This window comes from Microtus ochrogaster, chromosome 1 (genome assembly GCF_000317375.1).
Source record: "Microtus ochrogaster isolate Prairie Vole_2 chromosome 1, MicOch1.0, whole genome shotgun sequence".
NCBI classification, from domain to species: Eukaryota; Metazoa; Chordata; class Mammalia; order Rodentia; family Cricetidae; genus Microtus; species Microtus ochrogaster.
In genome coordinates, this window is record NC_022009.1 from 14,573,131 (window position 1) to 14,593,811 (window position 20,681).

General features: G+C 53.0%; 2 protein-coding genes across 9 annotated transcripts in view; one reads left to right on the plus strand and one right to left on the minus strand.

Annotated features, from left to right (window-relative positions):
- Window positions 1-4,682, plus strand: part of Plekhg3 (pleckstrin homology and RhoGEF domain containing G3) — a 44,226-nt gene extending 39,544 nt beyond the window's left edge. For all 7 annotated transcript variants that reach the window (XM_026779570.1, XM_026779552.1, XM_026779559.1 and 4 more), the window contains 2 exons: window positions 117-1,536; window positions 1,928-4,682. In XM_026779570.1, the coding sequence (XP_026635371.1) occupies window positions 117-1,536; window positions 1,928-2,667 (2,160 nt within the window). In that variant the 3' untranslated portion in view covers window positions 2,668-4,682. The remainder of the gene's footprint in view (window positions 1-116; window positions 1,537-1,927) is intronic.
- A 77-nt stretch (window positions 4,683-4,759) lies between these two features.
- Sptb (spectrin beta, erythrocytic) overlaps window positions 4,760-20,681 on the minus strand; it is a 135,344-nt gene continuing 119,422 nt past the window's right edge. For both annotated transcript variants that reach the window (XM_005343232.2, XM_026779548.1), the window contains 4 exons: window positions 11,072-11,331; window positions 8,179-8,352; window positions 7,847-7,889; window positions 4,760-7,679 (listed from right to left, as the gene is read on the minus strand). In XM_005343232.2, the coding sequence (XP_005343289.1) occupies window positions 7,512-7,679; window positions 7,847-7,889; window positions 8,179-8,352; window positions 11,072-11,331 (645 nt within the window). In that variant the 3' untranslated portion in view covers window positions 4,760-7,511. The remainder of the gene's footprint in view (window positions 7,680-7,846; window positions 7,890-8,178; window positions 8,353-11,071; window positions 11,332-20,681) is intronic.

Sequence of the window (20,681 nt, forward strand, 5' to 3'; positions counted from 1 at the left end):
TTGTCCTAAGCTGCAGAACCTCCACCTGGCCTGAAAGCAGGCTGTGCCATCTTGTCCCCCAAGCCCCATGAAGGAGCTTCACCCCCACCCCTAATATATTCCCTGTTGCCTTCCAGGTTGAGACAGACCCTGAGCCTGGGACTGAACAGGAGGCCTTGACTGCCTTGGAAGGTCCCAGCACTGAGGAGATGCCTTCAGAGCCAGACTCTCCAGAAGTTCTGGAAACACAGCTCCATGTCCCCAAGGAAGTGCTGCAGGTAGATAGTCCAGTTGATGTGGCGGACTTTGTGGAGCCTGAGGGCACAGAGGACCTTAAGGCCCTGAGTAGCGAGGAGGAAGAGGAGGAACTGGGAGCTCCCCAGGAGCCCGAGAGCCTGCTGCCACCTTCAGTGTTGGACCAGGCCAGTGTCATTGCCGAGCGGTTTGCCAGTAGCTTCTCTCGGCGGAGCAGCCTGGCAATGGAGGATGGGAAGTCCGGTGGCCTTGGGACACCGCGGCTGATCAGCCGGAGCAGCAGCGTGCTTAGCCTGGAGGGCAGTGAGAAGGGCCTAGCCCGATGGAGCAGCACTGGGGACTCCCTCAGCAACCCCCCCACCCCAGAAGTGGTCATCAGTGCAGACATGGTCACAGACAATGGCCCTTCTGTCAATGGAACGGAATCTCCAAATTCAGGCTTAGGCTGCCCCACGGAACCGGACAAATCTTCCTGCAAGAAGAAGGAATCAGCCTTGTCCACCCGAGACCGGCAGTTGCTGGACAAAATCAAGAACTACTACGAAAATGCAGAGCACCACGATGCAGGCTTCAGCATCCGGCGACGGGAGAGCCTTTCCTATATCCCGAAAGGATTGGTGCGGAGCTCGGTGTCCAGGTTCAACAGCCTCCCCAAGCCAGATTCAGAGCCAGCAGCTCCAGTTGGGTACAAGAGGCCAGGGAGTTCTCGGCCAGCCTCATGGGCCTTGTTTGACCTCCCAGGACCCAGCCAGTCAGGCACAGGGGACCCAGCTCCCATCACAGATGCTGAGTTCCGCCCATCTTCAGAAATTGTGAAGCTATGGGAGAGAATGGAATCTTCAGAGAGAAGTCCACGGACAGGGCCTGGCCAGAGCCAGGCCAACGGCTTTGAGCTCCAAGAGCCGCTATTTATCTTGGAGGAGCACGAGCTGGGGGCTATCACCGAGGAGTCTGCCATGGCCTCTCCCGAAAGTGCCTCTCCCACCGAGCAACCCAACCCAGCCCACCTGGCCCGGGAGCTGAAAGAGCTGGTGAGAGAGCTGAGCAGCAGTGTCCAGGGGGATCTGGTCACTCCACTGCACCCCCGAATCATGCAGCTCTCCCACGTGATGGATAGTCATATGAGTGAGCGGGTCAAGAACAAGGTCTACCAGCTGGCCCGCCAGTACAGCCTACGGATTAAGAACATCAAGGCAGCCAGGCCACCTCTGCCATGGGATAAAGCATCTCCTGACAGGGATGAGCAGATCCCCGCCATCTCTGGCCAGCCCGAGGAAGCTGGAGAGCTGTCGGGGGGCAAAGGTATGATGGGGGTAGGAGGATTAAGAGTAGGAAAGCCAATTAGAATCCAGTGTTTTTGTGGGGTTTGGGGAATAACCTCTAAAGAGGCCATGCTGGACCCCAGGCACCATTGGTGTACAGTGAGCCTTGGAGTTTTACACTCTGACCCATCCTGCTCTCCTGACTGAAGCCTTAGTTTGGCCCCTCCCTCTCCCCAGCTCTTCAAGCTGAGCAGAGAAAGCTTGGAGAAATAGCTAGGGCCTCATTTCTTACCAGGGAGAGGGTAAAGTGGGATTTCTTCCTGTACACTCCAGTTCCCACTTGTAGATGAAGATGGCTCCCGTCTCTCCCCTCCTGGTTTCTTCTCTCTCCACAGTAATTCACGTAGCTTGTTCTCTCTCTCTCTTTGCAGCCAGGAGGAAGCCTGTGCTATCCCTCCTTAGCTATGAGCAGCTGATAGCTCAGGAACAGGGCACCTCCAAGACTTCCTCTGCTGCTGCTGCGGAGACCTCCCCACGCCGGTTCTCCCTCAGCCCTTCTGCGCTCAGCCCAAGAAGCGCGTCCTCAGGGTCTCGGCCCTCCACTCGGAGCCCCCTCAGCCCCTTCGACACTGAGACCTTCAACTGGCCTGATGTCCGAGAGCTCTGCTCCAAGTATACATCCAATGACAAGGCTGCCCAAGCTGAGAGCAGCTGGCCGCGAGGCCTGCTGGTCAACCGGAGCTGCTCCTTGCCTGAGAACATAGTAGAGCCTCCTGTATCTGGCAAGGTGGGCCGCTGCAGCAGTATGAACACAAAGAGGCGCCAGGGGGATGGGGAGACTTCCCAGCCGCCACCTCCTGAGTCTCCTCCCCAAAGCAGGCTGAATGGAGAGGAATCCCTGTATATCACTGCAGACCTTACCCTGGAGAACAACCAGCGAGTGATTGTCATGGAGAAGGGGCCCCATCCCAGCTCCACTATGGGGCTGGAGGAGGGCAGTGGGAAGGAACCAAGTTCACCAGTAGCTTTGAAAGGGCAGGGCCAAGGTTTCCTGGAGTCTTCAGAGTACCAGCCCAAGGAAGAAGGTTCCAGGGACCCAGCAGACACAAACAAGCAGGGTAGAGTGAGAAACCTGAGGGAGAAATTCCAGGCCTTGAACTCTGTGGGTTGACTGACCCCTGAAGGAGAGAGCGACCATGTCGAGGCCTGGCTCGCTAAGGCTGTGCCTCCATTCTTCTGGAAGAGTAACCGGTTTGGGGAGCATGTGTGAACTCACCTGCTACCTGTGTTGGCATGTCCCCACCTCCCCAGGGAGGTCCTATGAGAACTTTCCTTAGGCCCAGATGAGCCACTTACCTTGTAAATACTTCTCTGATAAGAAGCCAAATATTTTATTTAAGCTTACTCTGCCCAAGGAAAGCAAGTCCTGTCCTGGCTTCCCTTACTGGCTGGCCACTGCCTGGCTGAGGAGCCAAGGGGAAACCTAGGAAGCAGCCTGGGGAGACTCTGCTCTTTACCTGCCTTGTCTTAGGACCTAGGCGGGAATGAGGCCAATAATTTATTGCTTTCAATCCTGTGGGGTGTGTGGATGCATGTGTGTGAGCGTGTATGTGTGTGTGAGTGTGAGCGTGCCCGTGCATGCACGCACGTGTCCTGTAAAGAATGTAACGGACTTAGTTCAGGTACTCTTGAAGGTTGTCTTGCTGGCCCCGTGGTTGTTGCTGATGAATACACATTTCATTATTTGCCAATGGTGCAGTAACCACTGCTGGCCATCCGACCAACCTGTGTGTGGCCTCCTTATTGGGGACCGCTCTGGGGAGGATTATTCATGGGTCAAGGGACATGGAATGCTCACTCAGTGTCTAAGCCCAGGAAACAGGAGACACCAGGGTGCTTCCAGGTCCGGTGGGGTACAGAGTGTGAGATGGGAACTTTGTCTTTGCCACGTTTGCTTCTGTGCACTGCTCTGTCCACCCCACATCCTAGCATCCTGTCTGGGGTGGGAATCCCACATGTGAGCCTTTAGCTCTTCTCCCAAAGACAAAATTATACTAACACGCTGGAGTTGCGAGAGGCAAGCAGAACCCCTCAGATAAGCAAGTTTCTGGTGCCCAGTGCCTTTTCCTCTTCTCTCCCTCTCCAGCTCCTAGGAGCAGGGATCCTAAGGCCGAGGCTTAGAAATATCCTGCAGTGGTTTGCATGTTGTGGGACTGCACAGGTGTTTTGTTAGGGTGGACCCTGTTTTCGCAGCATCCACAGAACTGTCTGCTTGCAGAGGACTGGGAATGCCCCATTTCTGGGTGGCCCCTTTTCTCCATGGAAGATCAGCCTTACTTCATCTGGTTTGTTCTGTCTGGGGCCAGAAAGGAGGGGACCGTAGGTGGCTGATAGGGAGGTCAGTCTCTTGAGTGTGTCTGCAAGTCTATAGAATTAAGACCTGGGGAATCTTCCAACCTAGGAGGATGGATTAAATCTGAACAAACATGGGTCCATCCAGTCCCCCGCTGTCAGGTGAGTGGTGGCCTCCTGGGCATGAGCAGAGCAGGACCGCGTCAGCCCATGTCCTGTTAGTTGCTCCGAGTCTTCTATGGCCCTTTGGTCGTCACACTGAGAAGACGGCTACCGGTTTTGAGCAGGCCCATCCCAGGATGTGACACCTGATAGCAGTCGTAAAAGCACCAGTTAGATGACTCAAAACTCTTGCCCCAGCCTTGCTGGCAGCTAGCTGGGACACCCAACTGTGTACTTTCCTCAGCTCCAGATTGAAGGCTGGGTGAGTCACTGTGATGCCACCCAGGCGTGGAGCCTCAGCAGTTGTAACTAATGTCTTTCGGATGCTCCTCACACTCTGCGTCTAGGTGTGCCTGGGAACCTTGGGCAGGGATCATTGCTTTCATTGGTACCGATCAGAATATCTGAGGGGCCTCTGGAACCTGGCAGTCTTGTATCCCACCCAGGCCAAACAACCTTGAAATAGATTCTCCAAACAGATTAGGGCTCAGGCTCCTGCACCCTGTAGTGAGCAGCATGCACAGTGAGTGATGAGGAATGACTTTGATCTAGAGTTGATTGAATTCATGGGCGAGCAAGCTTCCTCGGGGTCTCAGAATGGGTTTAGGACCTGGATGCCAACAGAGTCAGCCCGTAATCCTCTCAGGAACAAACCAAAGTCTAGTGGTCCCTCTGTTTCCATGGTACCTGTCCTCTGAAGTTCAGTTCAAAGGAAGACAAGACTAGTCAAATAAACAGAAACAAACACGGAGTATTATTGATTTATTAGAAAAACTAGTAAATGGGATTCCTCTGGTTGTGGAAGCACATTTGAGCAGGTGGAGGACAAGGCCCAGCCAGCCCCAGGACCAGCCCCAGATGGCATGATCTGTGTGCCCAACAGGGTCGCCTTCCTCTACAGTCACCTTGTCTTATGTCCTCCCTGAGCTTGCTTGTCCAAGGGACCAAGCCATGTGGCCTGCTGGCCGCTTCCTCTGAATCTGCTTCCTCTTGCTGAGAGGAGGGAGATCCAGGGCCAGCCTAGGGGGCCTATTGCCCTCCAATAGGCAGGAAGGAGAGGTGGGGGTCAGGGGGAGTGCCTACACAGACTTCTGTTAGTACCAGTGGAGGTGGGGTGGGAGGGTCCCGGGACCCTCTCTGTTCCTCCTCAGCCTGTCTGCCATGGCCCAGGACAAAGGGACCGGGAAAGGGAACTTGTCTGACCGAGCCCAGAGAGCTTCCTCCAATTACCCTGGGGAGGAAGCCTGTTATGCTGGTGTGGACGGTAGCTGTGTTAACCCAGTTTGGGAGTACTGTCAAGGAAGACCGCAAAGTAGAAAATACCAGGAGAAAAACCAGCCTGCCAGGGCACCGACCAGGAGAGCCTAGCCCTGGAATGCAGAGTTCCCCCAAAGTTGGCCACCTGCAGAGTCAGCTCCGTGCCTAGGGGCCTAGATGATGTGGGTGAGAAGTGGGGGGGCGCTGTTTGTGATGGTAGGTCGTGGTGCGGTGACTAGCCTGTGTGATCCTTTGAGATGAGATCCTAGCTCTTCCATTGGAACCTTCCCTTTTTTGGCTTTGCGGAGTTTCTCACTTCAGGTACTACATGGGTACGTGTTGAGGGGAAATGTAGACCCCCTTCCCTTGATGCCCCCCTGCCCCCAAAGACTAGACCGAAGAAAGTGCCTGCAGGAGCTGCTTGCCACCCAAAGCTTCAGCACAGAGCCCAGAGATAGTCATGCTTCTCTCCATGCACCATGGCATTTTTTTATTGTCAGGGTGCACGTGTCTCCCTGTCTGCTGCTGCTGCTTTGGTTTCTCCAGCTGTAAAAAGAGGCTGGCGAATGGTGCCCACTGTGTTCCCCATAGAAGGGGAGGGCTATAGGGTCCTATACACCAAGGCCAAATAAAGACGCTGTGGAGATGAGAAAATCAGGGCCCGATGGCCACGGTAGCCTCAGTGGCTGTTATCTACTGGGGTTGCATTCATACTCATGTGTTGGGGGGTCACAAGGTGCACCTGATCTCTGAGTTATACCTGCCTGGTCAACAAGGGGTTCTGGGGAGGCCTAGGAACTGGGTGCTTCCCATTGAGCCTTACCCATGGGGAAGGCAGTAGAAACTGGCTGTGATCCCTGGGGACACGGATGGTCTCCTAGGTGAAAAGGCCTGTTGCCTCGACTCCACCTAACTCCAGCTGCCAGGCTGGGCTGGAGCTGTGTTGCTTCCAGTTGTGTAGCAGAGAATGTCTTCAGGACCAGCGGTCCTGTTCTTCCCTAGCAATGGGCGGCAGAGCCCCCTTTGATGCTTGGAGAACAGTGGTAGGTGTTTGGAGACCTTTATACCATGTGAGCCCCCAGAATTTAAGACTAGGCCTGCAGAAGCCTATCAGCAGGGGTCATACCTTTACGACTATGTTCCCAACATCCATCCCTCTGTTCTAGGGGTAATTGTGTCACGTGCCTGCATTTGTCACTCCTCGGTAATAAACAGAGCTCTGTGTCCAGCCACTGACCGGGTACCAACTGTATGGGGTAGGATGGGAGGACACAGTGGGCATTTAGCTTTGTGATACTTTACTGCAGGACCTGGATATTCAGCTTGTATCTGACACCAGCCCTGGCCACATATTGCTGGTTTGGTTGCAACTGGGGAAAAGAGCCGCAGTATAGGGGCAGAACCTTAAGCAGTGTTGGGACCTTTCTGTCCCTCCTGCAGCAGAGGCCTGAGCCCTAATAGGCTCTAGCCAGAGTTTCCAAAGGAGTGGTATGAGGGCTTCTGGTCCTAACACTCCCCAATGCTAGGAGGAGCAAAGGGTGCCGTAAGAAGAAGAGCAGGAGGCTCATTTACTCAGGACTCAGGAAAAAAAAAAAAGGGACATGCTAGCCCTGAGGAGAGAGTCCCATTTCTGAGGGAGCCCAGCGGCGAGGAGGCTGGCAGTACTCAAAGCTTGACACCCCTTATTGTCCCCTTGGTACCTCATCAGCTGGTATACCAAGCCCAGAGCTGGGGCTCTGAAGGCCCTTTCCCCTGCCCCTGAGAAGCAGGGCAGCCATTGCCAATATCCCTTTTCCTGGCTGATTGTGGTCAGTGACCCCCTAGGGGCAGTTGCTGTGGTCGTGGGCAGTGCTGGAGGAACCCCATCAGGCTTCCCAGCTTGTTGGGGGCAGGAAGAGGAGAGTATATGCCTTACAGAACCCGGAACCGTCTCTAGCCCCAAAGGGACTGGGCCTCCTGCCCTGGAGCCCAGCCAGCTGCATGGCGTGGGGGAGGTGGAGGGCTATTGGCAGGCATTGGGAAGGCCGGGGAGGCCAGGCAGGCAAGGCAGCTATTGCGGCGCAGTGTGGGCCCTGGGGCCGGCCCAGCAACTTGAACAGGCAGGCTGCAGGCAGTGGGGTGGCAGGCAGGAGGAGGACTGGCCGCTGTGGAGATCAAGGCCGTGGGCTCCTGGTCCTTACACGTCCCGGTGCACGCACGCCATAGTGCTGCCTGGCTGGCCCCGCCCACGGGGGCCTCCTGCTGCTACTTCTTCTTGGGGAAGAAGCTAAACCTCTTCTCCTTCTCCTTCTTGCCGAGGCTGGCATCAGGACCCACAAGGGAAGGCAGAGGCAGGCTCTGTGCCTTGACACGGATGCTTTGGGACTCGTTGATGGCAGTGCTCATGCTCTGTAGCCACAGCAGCATCTCCTCCTGTGGGCGTGGACATGTCAGAGAGTCTAGAGGTGCACAGCCTTCCTGGGGCCATGAAGGGAGGCGTGCGCTTCGGACCGCTCCCTTCCTAGGGAGTGCTGGGATGAGTGTCGGGTTTCCACCCACTGCATTATTAGCCTCCTCTGAGTTAGGTCACCCATACTTACCTCATCCTTGCCATGGAAGAGCCACTCACTGCCGTTGCTTAACCTAGGAAGACAAAGGGTTTGGGGTTGTGGCACTATCTCTGAAAGTCTTTGCCTGGGCAGAGAGCTAGCCACTATCCTACAGCCTCTAATTAGGATTTCCTTGTCCCTCTAGGGTAGCAGGCCATCCCAGAAAGCTAAAAGTCTATGAGACTGTTTAAAAAAAAAAAGGCCCAAGGAGCAACACCATCTTGGAGCTGGGCTACAGTGGGTCTCTGCTGGGCCATTATTCCTTCATCATAAAGGTTCAAAAGGCATAGGGGTCAGGCCGAGGTGCTGGCCGCAAGGCTCACCTCAGCTTAAATACATGTTTCTTCTTCTTATAGTTGGCAGCAATCTCACAGATGGCATGCCTCAGGGCCAGGGGCTCCTCGCCATGGTAGGGCACCCCGAGGGCCAGGTTTTTAGCATCCTTGTAGAAGGTCAGTTGGCTGTTCCTGAGCACACAGTACAGGTTGTTCCAGGACCTGCAACAATGTGGACAGGCAGGTCACCTGTGGTCCTGGTACAGCAGCTCACAGATCCTATAGCCTTGCAGCTTGTTTGTGGTGCACCTTTTTTTTTTTTTATGGACAAATAGTACCAGATTCTGTTGTTTAAAGAAAGGGGGGGGGTAAAAACCATCTGCATGTAATTTCACCACCAGAAGGTAACTATTGTTCCCATACTGCGTCCTCCTGGTCTCTGTTCTGTTCACATTTTTCTACTCACAGAGATAACTAAAGTTAGATTATATTGTATATTGTTCTCTCTCTCTCTCCCACCTGGGAATTGAGCCCAGGTCTTGAACATCTATCACTGAGCTACATGCCCAGTCTTCCATATTCAATTTTATATTAGGCTTTTAGGCATAACGAGTATTTCTTCATAATCTCAATACTATTTAAAAATAATTTTGCGTAGCTGTATGGTAACCTATTATTGGTAGATCTTATAATAGTGGAAAACTTATGTAATAGCAATGTGTTGAATATTCCTTTTTCCTTTTTTTAGGCTTAAGAAACTACATTTACAGAGAATGTTTCTTTAACACAGTGGGAGATTGTGTTTCTTTTTGGTGATACTGGGGGTTGAACCCAGGGCCACAGGCAAGCGCTAGACAAGTATTGTGCTATAGCCCCACCCTCAGCTCCAAACAGTCCAATGCACAGTTTGTTGCCAATAATTCTAGTGTTTTTTTTAAGGTGTAAAATTTAATTAATTAATTTATTTATTTTGAGACAGGATCTTATTCTGTTATCTCGGCTGGCCTGGAATTCGCTATGTAGACCAAGTAGACCAAGCATGCTTCAAACTCACAAAGATAACACCACTTTTGCCTTAAAGGCAAGTACCTCTTTGTGAGTGTCTACATGTCTACATGGTTTGTGTTCACAACTGCAGGTGCCCTTGGAGGCCAGAAGAGGGCATCAGATCCCCGGGAGTGCAGGTGCTAGGAACTAATCTTGAGTTCTTTTTTTGTTTTGTTTTTGAAATAATTTATTTTACTTATGAGGTCTCTCTCTTTTCTTTTTTTTTTGCGGGGAGGAGGCAGAAATCCTTAATAAATAAATAAATTTAATCTTGAGTTCTTAACTGCAAGCTGTCTCTCTAAGGTCCCTTGAGTTAGATCTCAGGGCCTTGCACGTGCTAGACAAGTGCTCTTCTTGAGAGTCACATCCCTAAGTCATGTTTATTTCATGATTTAAATTTTACAGTTCTCGGGACTAAACCCATGCTAGACAAATGCTATGATTCTGACTGTTTCTTGAAGCTTCTTTGCATATTTATACATCGGTGTGGAGAATTAGACTTTTTATTTTGATTAATATATGTGTGTGTGCAAAAAATTGTACTCAGTATACCGATCTAGCCCCCCCTTTTTTTTGTTTGTGTTTGTTTTTTTGAGCCGGGATCTCAAGTCTGTAGCGTAGACTTGTCTTGAGGTTGATAGTAGAGGCATGTCTGATTCTGTCTATCATTTAAGAAAAAAAGAAACAAAAATCCTCAAACACCAGATTTGTGCAAGTCTAGGCTCATCTCCATGCTTGTGTTTGGAGAACACGAAGGTCCTGAGCTCCTGCACAGACAACGGGAGGCGTGTTGCTGAGTTTTTATCGTAAGGAGCACTGAGAAGCACTCAGCTTTCCTGCCTCTGGTCCTCCTCCCTCCGTCTGTCTTTTGAAGGCAGGTGGGGAGCTGGGAGGGCACAGAGGGAAGAAGTACCATCTGGCCAAAGAGAGAGCTTGATTCAGGCAGATTGGCTGCAGAGAGCTTTTCCCAAAGCCCTGGTCCCTGGTGGAGCTCAGGGTCCTTCCGCCTGCAGAAAGGCAGTGGCTAAGAAGCGACAGTCCTGCCTCCAGCAAATGACTTAACTTCTCTGAGGTACTGTTTTCCCATCTGGAAAATGGGAACTGTAGTGTTCCATTACAGATGTAAAGCTCTGACCAGTCCTGTTAGAATGCCAAGCACACAGGAAATGGTAGTTTCCCCTTTCCCCTGGACTCTGCGCTTAAACAGTGAATCTCTTCAGGGCAGTCTGGTCCCCCACATGGCTGTTCCTTTTTTGTTGAGTGCCCTAGGGCAAACACTGGCTTCTGCCTCCCAATGCTGTCCCATTTCCTTGTCTTTGGCACTCTGCACCTGAGGCCAGCTCTCTTCTGCCACAGGCTGCTGGCTCAGACCCTGTAATGCTGCTAAAGAGGAAAAGAACCCAGGCAGGGGCAGAACATGACGGGCTCTGCGGTGTGCACCGGCCCTGGAAGGGTCCTGTGACAAGCATCTATGGCATTCACGTGTCCTGATCATCTCCCAGATCACAGCAAGGAAAGGGAAATCCCGATGGGTGAAAGTGAGGCTTGGTCACGACCATGTTGTCAACACCAAAGCTTCCTGTGATAACTGGTCAGTTCTCACCGTGAGCCGGCCGTGTGCCAGGCCCAGCACCCATTCTTGAAAGGCCAGCTGTGGACATCACCCATCCTCATCCCGTTTAAAAACGGGGAACCTAAAATAGGGGAGCTGGGTAATCTTTGATGAAGTCAAAGTGCTTGAACTCAGAACCAAAGTCAAGATAGCTGTTTTCTGCCATGCCCAATAATACACATCATGGCCGCTCTCCCCAGCATACACCTGTGTCCTCATAGCTCTGCTGGTGGCTTGACCCCTGGAGCTGCTCAGCCTCCCCAGTGGCCTTCCCCAACACACCTGTTCGAGGCCTTCTTGTTGGGCCCCTCTAGGTCGTGCTTTCTGCCCAGGTAGCCCTCCATCTGCACAGTGTGCCCGAGGTCCCGCTGGGCTGGCAGCGTCGTGGGCTCGTCACCCTCACTCAGGGGCGTGTCCAGGACCTTAAAGAGGGGCTCTGTGGCAGGCCTCTCCTCCCCAACGGATCTCTCCTGCTCATCCTTGTGGTGTCCTGGCAGGGGTGGTGGCTGCAGGTCCTGAGGCCATGTTCCTCTTTCTTCCCCCTGCTCAGGGGCACAAGAGAGGAGCATGCCTTCATGAGGGTTCAGGCCAGGGGTAGCTTCTCTTTGGTGCTTTCCTCCTGAACCTACTTCTCTTCTACCGCAAACTGCTGGACCTACCCCAGCTCTCCTATAATGCTTGTGATGGCTGCCTACTCATTTCCCTGGACTCTGGCTCCGTTTCCCTGACTTCACAGTAGCACAAACCCATCTCCATCTTAACTGGCAAAGGAGGGTTGTTAGAAGAGATGGAAGGGTCTGGTGATTAACGCATCATGAGTGGGTTTCAGGGCTGTGGCCAAGCTCTCTAAGGCCTGCTCCAGGCTCCAACCCGGCTTCCTCCAGATATTTCCAACTTCAGGACACCACGGGACTCTAGAAAGACTTTCTCTGCGCTTTTAATCCCAGCACTCGGGAGGCAGAGGCAGGCGGATCTCTGTGAGTTCGAGACCAGCCTGGTCTACAGAGCTAGTTCCAGGACAGGCTCCAAAGCCACAGAGAAACCCTGTCTCGAAAATCAAGAGACTTTCTCTGCAGAAAGGGCCTGCTGTGTGGACACATTACAAGCCACCTGGACAAGAGTGTTGACTGGGTACTCTTCCGTAACCTTCACATTGTAACCAAAGCCCCAAGTCTCCCTCACCTTACACTATGCTGGATCTTAGCCCAAAAGTTGAGGCGTGATCCCCTCACCTTATTATAAAACAAATGGGGTCTCTTCTGGCTCTGGCAAGTCCTCTCCTGTCACCGGGTGGGAACTTGTCAGATAGGGCGGGGTTCCTAACCATCACTGGCCGCTTGTCTTGTGGAAGGGCTGTGGTGTTTACCTCTGTGTGGGGTCCCTGTAGACCAAGTCGGGCGAGGGAAGCAGCTCCTTGCTGGAGGTATCGGGTGCCGGTGAAGAGAGGAGGGCATCCCATTTCCTAGCTGGACATCTTCTACAGGGCCTCTTTGACCTGCCCTTGTACTAAAGGCAGCAGAATGTGGGGACAGCTACCCTTCCATTGCCAAGTGAGGCAAGACCAATAGGAGGGTCGCCTGACTGGGTACCAAACAAGGTAGCTTTACTTGGGCCGTGGGGCTAGCGCATCATCCCTGTGGCTGACTGCCGCTCACCTCGGGAGAAGGTGGGAAGGTGTCCCTAGAAGGCATGTGTGGAAGCCTGAGGAGCCCTGGAGGACCAGAGTTACTCAAACAGTAAAGGGACCACTCTGGAGTTGGCTCTGTCTGACCTGCACGAGGAACTGACTGGAGGCTCAGAAGAACATTGGGGAGGAGCAGGGAGGAGCCAGGAAAGAGCAGGTCATGTTCCTTTCATTGGGAGCTTAGCGTTTCCCTGTCCTGAAGCAGAAGGTCAAGAGTATGGGTACCACACACTGAAATTGGTTACTTTTAGCGGCTGCTATGACGGGGCTTTGCCTGAGGTGGCGCTGTGGAATGCCAAGTGGGAGAAGACTGGAGAAGCTGTGTGTGTACCCATCACTTTAAACAAGCGCTTAAGTAGGGGGCCCGGTAACATTTCATTCAAAGGAAGGGAAACCACTGACCAAACACTTTTATAGATAATGAGAAAAGCAATACTCAGAGGTTAATGACATTTGGGATGTCATAGAGCTAATGGGTATACAAAGTAATTAGGAAACTCTACTCCAGAATCGGGCAAGCCTGCATTTTATTCCATTTCCTTTTCTTTGTTAGGATCCCATGAGAGTTGCGGCGAGGCCACTATTCTCTGTGTATGCTGAAGAGTTTCTATCTCAGAGTGTTGCCATGCATCGGCCCCAAAGCTCTGAGGCCCTGAAATGCCTGCGTTGTTATCTTCTAGTGAGGAATGGCAGGGATGGGACCTGAAACCTCAGTTTGGAGTCCTGTGGCCCCAATGCAGCCTACCTCCTTCCTTGGATAGAAAGTTCTGGAGGCAATCTCCTGCCTCTCAGCCCCAGACTCAAGTCTAATGGGGCTTTCTTGTTCCCAAAAGGGACTCTGTCCAGAGGATAGATGTGTGAGCCCAATACCTCCCACTTTCTTATCTCCATCTCTCCTAGAGATAGGCTAGGAGGAAGCTGAAGTCTGGGAGAAGATGCCACCCCAGTGCAAGGAGGAAGGCCACCTGTCTGTTAGAGGGCCGCATTCGGCTGCCTGTCTCCCTACCCCTCTCCCAGCCTCTGCCCTATTGCAGTTGCTTCCTATGCTTTAAATCCCACCCCTTCCCAGCCTTTGAGCAACTGGCCTTTGAAAATCAAGGTAGATTCAGCTAGGGCTGACTCCTTCCTGTTGCATCCCAGGCAGGGACTAGCCAAGGCTGGAGCTGGGGCGTTTTTAAAAATACTTGGCTGGGTTACAAGTTAGCTTGGAAACCTGGGGGTTTCCAGTGTATGCAAAGGTTTCTTCTCTGGTCTTGCTTTTGGAGTGGATTTCAGCACATCCTGCCTCCAACCCCACACAAAGGTCAAGACCTGAGAGGGAGGAACCAAAAATGACTGAGGAGTGGAGGGTTTGATTTGGGGGTCCTCAGGTCCCTCCTGGATCCGGAAGATACACTGAGGAAGATTGGCTGGAAGGAAGGTGGATGCAGGGGAGGGCAGAGAGGATGGAGAGGCCCCAGGGACTTTCCATCTCTTCAGCTCCCAAGGAAGTCTGGCCAACTTCTGGAGGAGTAGGGGAGGATGAGGAAAAAGAAAAGAACACCCCTTCTATAGTAGCCCACCTTTTCTCCATCAAACCATGCCCCACGGTATACCCACACTTTTTCTAGTGCCCAAGGCCCACATGCTGGGTCAGAGAGACCTGGAGCGAAGTCCCAAGGCATCCATAAGGAACAGGAGAAGACTCAGCAAGTCACCAAGCCTTCCTGATACTGTCTGCTTGTAGGGCAGCACCTGCGTCCACTTTATGGGTGATCTGAAGCCCCGCAGAGTAAGACAATATCTGCAAATGTTGGCTGTTATGATCCCAAGTCCTCCAGACCCATCTCCCGGCTCCGCTGAACTGTTGTGGCCAGTGCCTGCATGGTCAGTGAGAGACTGCCTCAAATACTCTTTTGTCTCAAGTATGGGATTCTCAGGATGCCTTAAAGACTCCTCCATGGGGAATCCTGAGGGCATGCTGGCTACCCGTTACTCCTCCACTGTTTTCAGCTGGACTATTCCAAGGCTCCAGACAGAAACAGGGACACTATGGTGAAGTAGTAAAGCCCTTCAGGGCAGCTCCGATTGGTCCTGAAGCTCACAGAGCTTAAAGATGAGGGTGAGGAGAAGGTGCCTCCTTGGAAGGCAAAGGCAGAAGAAGGCAGTCGACAGGGCTGAGGTCAACAGGGAATGGAAGGACCTGGTAATTCACCTTCGGAGTTTTCCAAAGATCTCACAACGTGGCGAAGTCTACGAGGGACACTCTACCTAGCCTTATATATCCGTGGTCAGGATATATAAAGGCAGTGCTTAGAAGGGCTGCCTCCCAGCTTAAGGTCAGCCCTGCTCGTAGTGTGCCTAAACCGTGAGCATGGTTGTAGAAGTCTTTCCTTTGGAATTCATAAGAGATTAGGAATTTCCCCTGGGGCTTTTGACTTGCAGCTGTGCCTCAGGGAGGAGGGGCATGTAGGTAGAGTCAGCAATGAAGGCCTTATTAGGAAGGCAAGTCCCACTGGAGAAAGCTGGGGGTGCCAGAGACAGATGGAACCCCCATGGGAGGCGAGAAGACATTCGTAAGGCTTTTTGAGGCTGAGAAGGGGTCTTGGGGAATAGCGGAATCAACTGGTCCTATCAGAGATTGGAAAACTGGATTCCATAAAGTCCAGGGAGGATCTGGGGTTACCTAGCATGCTAGTGGAGTCAGGGCAAGGGTCCACGGCATTGCTTCTTTCCCCTAAAAAAGGCCTTGCAAATTTGAAAGGTAGGCAGCACAGGACCCTGAGATAGGCCTAGGCAGGCAGGTGGCCAGAGACCCACCCACTGCCTGAGCTGCCTGGGCCTAGCTCCAAACCTGCCATGAATAAGTTTGAAGCCAGCAGTGTTGCTAAATGAGTTACTGCCCCTTTCTAGGATGGGTGATGCATCAAGGGTTTCCCAGCAAACAGCTGGACCATGACCCCATCCATCAGTGGGACCAGAGGTCAGGTTGGCGGATGGCTGGGGCAGAAGGACCAATCTTGTCCAGGTCCTGAGAGTAAATAAACTAGAAAAGAGACAGGAAGAGGTGGCCATTCTCTGTTCTCCATGGATGTGTATGGACTGGGGGAGAGCCTCTGTACCTGTCTGGCAGGAAGTGTCTAGAGGCTCAGGGTTGCTCTGCATCCAGCACAAGTGCACGTATTAAGAACAGGCAGGTTCTGCACAGACACTGGATGGAGGAGGTGAGCAGAGCCCCCCCCCCCCCAGCACCCTCTCTGTATTCAGCCAGCACAGCCAGCCTTGGTTATCAGGAAAACTCAGTTCCGCATCACTGAGGGGTGTCCATCTTAGGACAGCACAGCAGAGGAGCTGGAGACAGCTTGAAGGAGAATGCCCTAGCTACCTGGAGGGAATTCTGGGTAACGGGCTGGGAGGTGATGAAAGTGTCTAGACCCTGAGTGAGGACAATTGGGCATGGTGGCCCTGCCATATAAGGAGGCACCACCTGCGATGGAGGCTGGTTCAGTTCGCTGATCAGCGAATCATCTGCTGGGATATCAGAGAAAGAAAGGCTTTGCCTGCTGATCAAGGGGCATTATGGGAAGAAAAGGTACTCAGAAGAGCCTTGTGGGACCTGGTAAGATGTGGGATTGAAGCCAAACCAAGGAGAGACCCCAGGTTCCTGATGCGAGGGGGACAGCCACCTGAGTCTTGGAATCTTGACAGAGCCTTGCAAAGCCAAGCAAGCCACATAAGCTTGGCTTTTAAGCACACTGCCCCGCCGGGCAGCTTGGTACGGTGGGGGAAGTAAACGAGGGAGTGAGGAGCTTCCTCACTGATGTTGAGAAGTAGGAAAGTGGACAGAAAGGGTTAAATTTCTTCTCGGGGGAACTGACTTGAAGATGCATTTCCAGGATCCGCCAGTAGGTGGTGTGGGGGCTGCACATTAATTCCATTAATTCCACAGGCCAAAGTAGCCTGCTTCAGGACCACAGGGTCTTCCCAAAGTTCTGAAGATGCTCAGTGAATTAAGATGTACCCCGTAAGCAAAGACACCTCTACTGACAGTTTCCTCCCTACAGTTAATGTTGGTGAGAACCAGGGTGCAGGGATGGACCTCAGAGCAGACAGCTGGACATCAGCAGTAACAAGTTCTGTGACAGGAGCCTGGGACAAATGGAGATGGAGTCTCAGGGATGGAGCAGGCTGGTTGGTGTCTAAGGCCTTGGCAATGTCACAGTCCAAACGAGGGACAGTTCTTCTAAAAGATGGAGGGCTGGGGTGAGGATGATGGGACTTAAATGACCATAGGCTAAGTGCCAGATTCCTCACAGCTTTCTCGTTTTACTGACCAGGAGAGTCAGATCTAACAATGGAAGGTGGAAGGCACAAGGCTGCCTGGCTCCGAACACAAGGCTCTCTCAACTCAGTCCAGGTGTGTTTACATGTGTGTAATACCATGACTCCTGAAGAAAGTATCACCTGGTGGGGTTTCCAGTCTAAGTGAGACGTGCCCAGCTTACATGTGGCCAATCTGTTAAGGTGGTATGACCACATCCAGGCTACACTGGAAGGGGCTGGAAACAGGGTTTGTGCCACGTAAGCTTCACTGCTAGGTGCCTTAGGCAACCAAATGGTACCAGGTGATGGCAGGGCAAGTGGAGCCGCCTGTTGATGACATTTGCTCTCCCCAGTGTCTGATGTCTTGGCTCCCAGGCTCCGGGGAAGAAGGGTTGTCTAGACAGTTTGAAAGGGCTGTGTGAAGGCAGCTGTTTGCAAGAGAAGAAAAAGAGTCAGCTTGCTGAGTTGAAAGTAGCCAAAGAGATGGAAACGAGCTGGGTAGGAACGGCTACCCCAGAGGAGAAAAGAGAGGTTGTGTTGGACAGGAAGTGTAAGGGTGGGGAAGAAAAGGCAAGCTGGGGCAGTTAGCCAGCAGCCCCATGGATGGCAGGCCAGGAGATGGTGAGGGGCTCTCAGGAGAAGTGGGGTTTATGGAGCAGAGTAGCTCAATGCTATACCCCAGGACTCAGCGCACTGAGCTAGCTACTGTGGAGCTCAGGCAAGATGGTGAGAATATGGTACAGGCCACCGGACAAAGAAAAATTAAGTGGGAAGATTGCCGGCTCCTTGTGGACACAGGAAGAGGAAACCTGGTCCCCTGCCACCAGAGGAGAGCAAGGCTTCTTCAGGGATCGTCTTCACCAAGCCTGTCACCTGTGTTGACATTAGAGGGGCTGATAGCTGCTGAGTTTCTCAGTGACCTGGTCCTCAGCACTAAATCACTAGTGTCTAGATAACCAGTTTCCCACCCACTCTGAGGCACTTCCAAATGTTAACAGGGTCTCATCCTGAGCCCACCAGTATCTGGGACACTGGGAGACATAGCTTGAAACAAGGAATTTCAGAAGACTTTGCAGCAGAGCGGCCAGGCGTTTGCATCTGGCATCGCAAAGAGAAAGCTGGCACACCCAGCTGTGGGTAAGTGTCCAGAAGGAGAGCAGGTTTCTCCAGGGAGCCAAGGCACAGTGCCAGGCTGCAGGCAGACACGCCCTTGCCACGCTGACTCAGGCATCCTGGGGAGACAGAAACACGCCCAAGTTTGGGGCAGAGCTGACGTTCATTCCAGGCCGAGACTGCCCATTTGGAAAAAACAGGATTTGCATTCACTGCAAAATGTCTGAAAAAGCCGCTGCTCTGGGGTGGGGAGGGGTAAGGACTGGGAAAGCTGTTCAGGCAAGAAGAAACACAGCTGCTATTCCACACCCACAGTGCCCACCAACGTCAGAACCTCACTGCCGGCTACTGATTAAAGTTCCGAGCTGCTGGGGAGGTGGCTGCTGGGGGCAACAGTGGCTGGGGCTAGCAGCCTTTGCACAAACGTGGCCACGGACCCCGATCCTAGTGCCCCCATAGTCCCTGGGGTACTGCCCCCCTCAATTGCCAGTGCTGGCTATTTCCCAAAGCCTCTGAGACAACGGAAGGAAGAGACAAGGATCAGAGAGATCCAGCTCAGTCCATCAGCTCTGCTGTGATGCTCGGCCCCACTCCCCAGGGAATTTGGCTGTGTTGCCAGTCTTAGGAGGTCCCACTTAAAAGCGGTGTTCGTGAACTGCCCTGGGAAAAAAGATTCCTCCCTGACAGCCTGCGGAAGCTTCACCCTAAGTGGTACCCACAATGCCACTCTCTGGAGTGGCCTTCATTTCCAGGGTCCTCCTGCACTGCACACTGGGGTCTAGCCTGGGGACCTGGAGGCAGGGAGGGTATGTTGGTTCCAAGCAGGAGACTGCTTCTTATTACAGCCCCTGAGGACATCCGTGTCTTTAGAGTGTCACTCATGTCATGGCAGCAGCCCCGCAGGGGCCGTGCAAGAGCAGCGTGTAGGAAGAGGTCTTGAGCCTGGGGAAACTCACACCTGCGTTAACACCACGAGAGCCCACTTTCCTCCCTCCCCGAGAAGACATCTTCCCACAAACACCACTCTGGCCTGGAAGATGAAGAACACTCCGCCAGGGTCTTTTCCGAGGAGAAGGGACGGTACCTAAGGCAGAGAGGGTGTCTGCCACTTGCCAGAATGTTCTCATGCATCACACTCTGGGCAGACACACAACAAAGCTACCAGCCCCCACCCCAGCCCTTTCCCCAAATAGGGACAAAGGCCAGTGTCCTAGCCCATGACCTCTTCTTCCCTGTCCTGGCCTCACGATATCTGGTGGGGCCTCAAGAGTTAGGAGCAGATGGTGGGAAACAGGAAAGCCATCTCCTCCAACCCCTCCCTTGAAAGGCTACATTGCTGACACACGGGCTTTCTGCGACCCCACAAAGGGACCTTTATGAGGCAATGGACTTGGAGGGGGAGGGGAGGGCTCCAAACCCACACAATGTTCCAACAGAACCAAAGACCAGACCCCAGCCATTCTGACTTCAAGTCCTGCTCCTCATGATTGTCTTTGGCTTGCCTTCACACTTACCTGTGGGGAGGGTCTGGCTTTTTTTTTTTTTTTCCAGAATGCGCTCTAACATGCAGAGGCGAGGGGCAGCAGTGGCATTGCAGTGATGGTTTGACAGCTCACTCATTGCATGTACACACACAGGAAGGGAAGATTGGATTGGGGCCTGCAGGGTGCTGCCCTGTGGGATGCACTATCCAGACAGGGCAAGGGTGCTTGATCCACTCCCGTTCCCGTTCGTCACTCCAGCAGGAAGCGGCATGCATTAGTAAGGGCTTTTACACGAAGCAATGTGGCATGTGTCTATACTACAGGACCCGACACCAGACTGTACAGATAGGACCAGCGGGAGAGCCATGGCACCCCAGGCCTATGCATGAGAAGGCGCAGCAGACAGCTGAACCTTCCTCTGATGGGCCAGAGGTTCTGTGAAGGGCAGCGAAACAGGGCGTGGGAGGAGCTCTGTGAAACTGGGTTGGGTTTTCTCCGCCAGTATGGGCTCCATCCTCTTTCTCATATCAGAGATGATTTGGAGTTAGGTCCTCCCCAAGCATCTTAAAGGCTTGGAAAGGGCTGTTGCAGGAAGTCTGTCTCCAGGAGGCCCTGGGTCTGGTGTTCATTTGATTAGCCATCTGGCTGCTTTTCCCATCTGGTGAGTGGCTGGTTCCTCAGCAAGGGCCTCCCATAGGGGCTCACTCCTCCCCCAGAGAAACACTCAGATTTAAGCAAATTTTATTCCTCCCAACCCAGTGATATTCAGGTGTTGGATGGAGGTGGCTCGGGTGCACACGTAGTTACACTGGCACAGACGTACACGTACACGACAGACAATGGTGCCGAGATGCTCAGGTGGTCATGAAGCCCGCACACCGGGGACACCACGGCATGCAGACACATAGGGATGCAGGGCAGAAGCGCAGAAGGTGGAGGCAGGAGGCAGGGACAGCTCCAGCCCTTGTCCACAGTCCATATCAGCCCCTGGAGTTCTCTCTCCCTCTGGTGGGAGTAGGGTGAGGTGGGGATGGGGTTAGGGGAGTTGGTGCTGGGAAAAGGGAGCTGGATGACAGTTTACCACAGATAGGGTGATGGGACCAGCAGCAGGATCTTCAGAGATAGGTCTTCCAGCAGAGCCCAACAGTGCCCTCTGCTGACCAGAATGGGCTACTACATCTCAGAAAAGGAGACCAAAGGCCCGAGGGTGTGTGTGTGTCTGTGTGTGTGTGTGTGTGTGTACAGGGATTTTGCACAGGGAGGTATATAAATCTTTCTCAGGGTAGTGTGTGTGTGTGTGTGTGTGTGT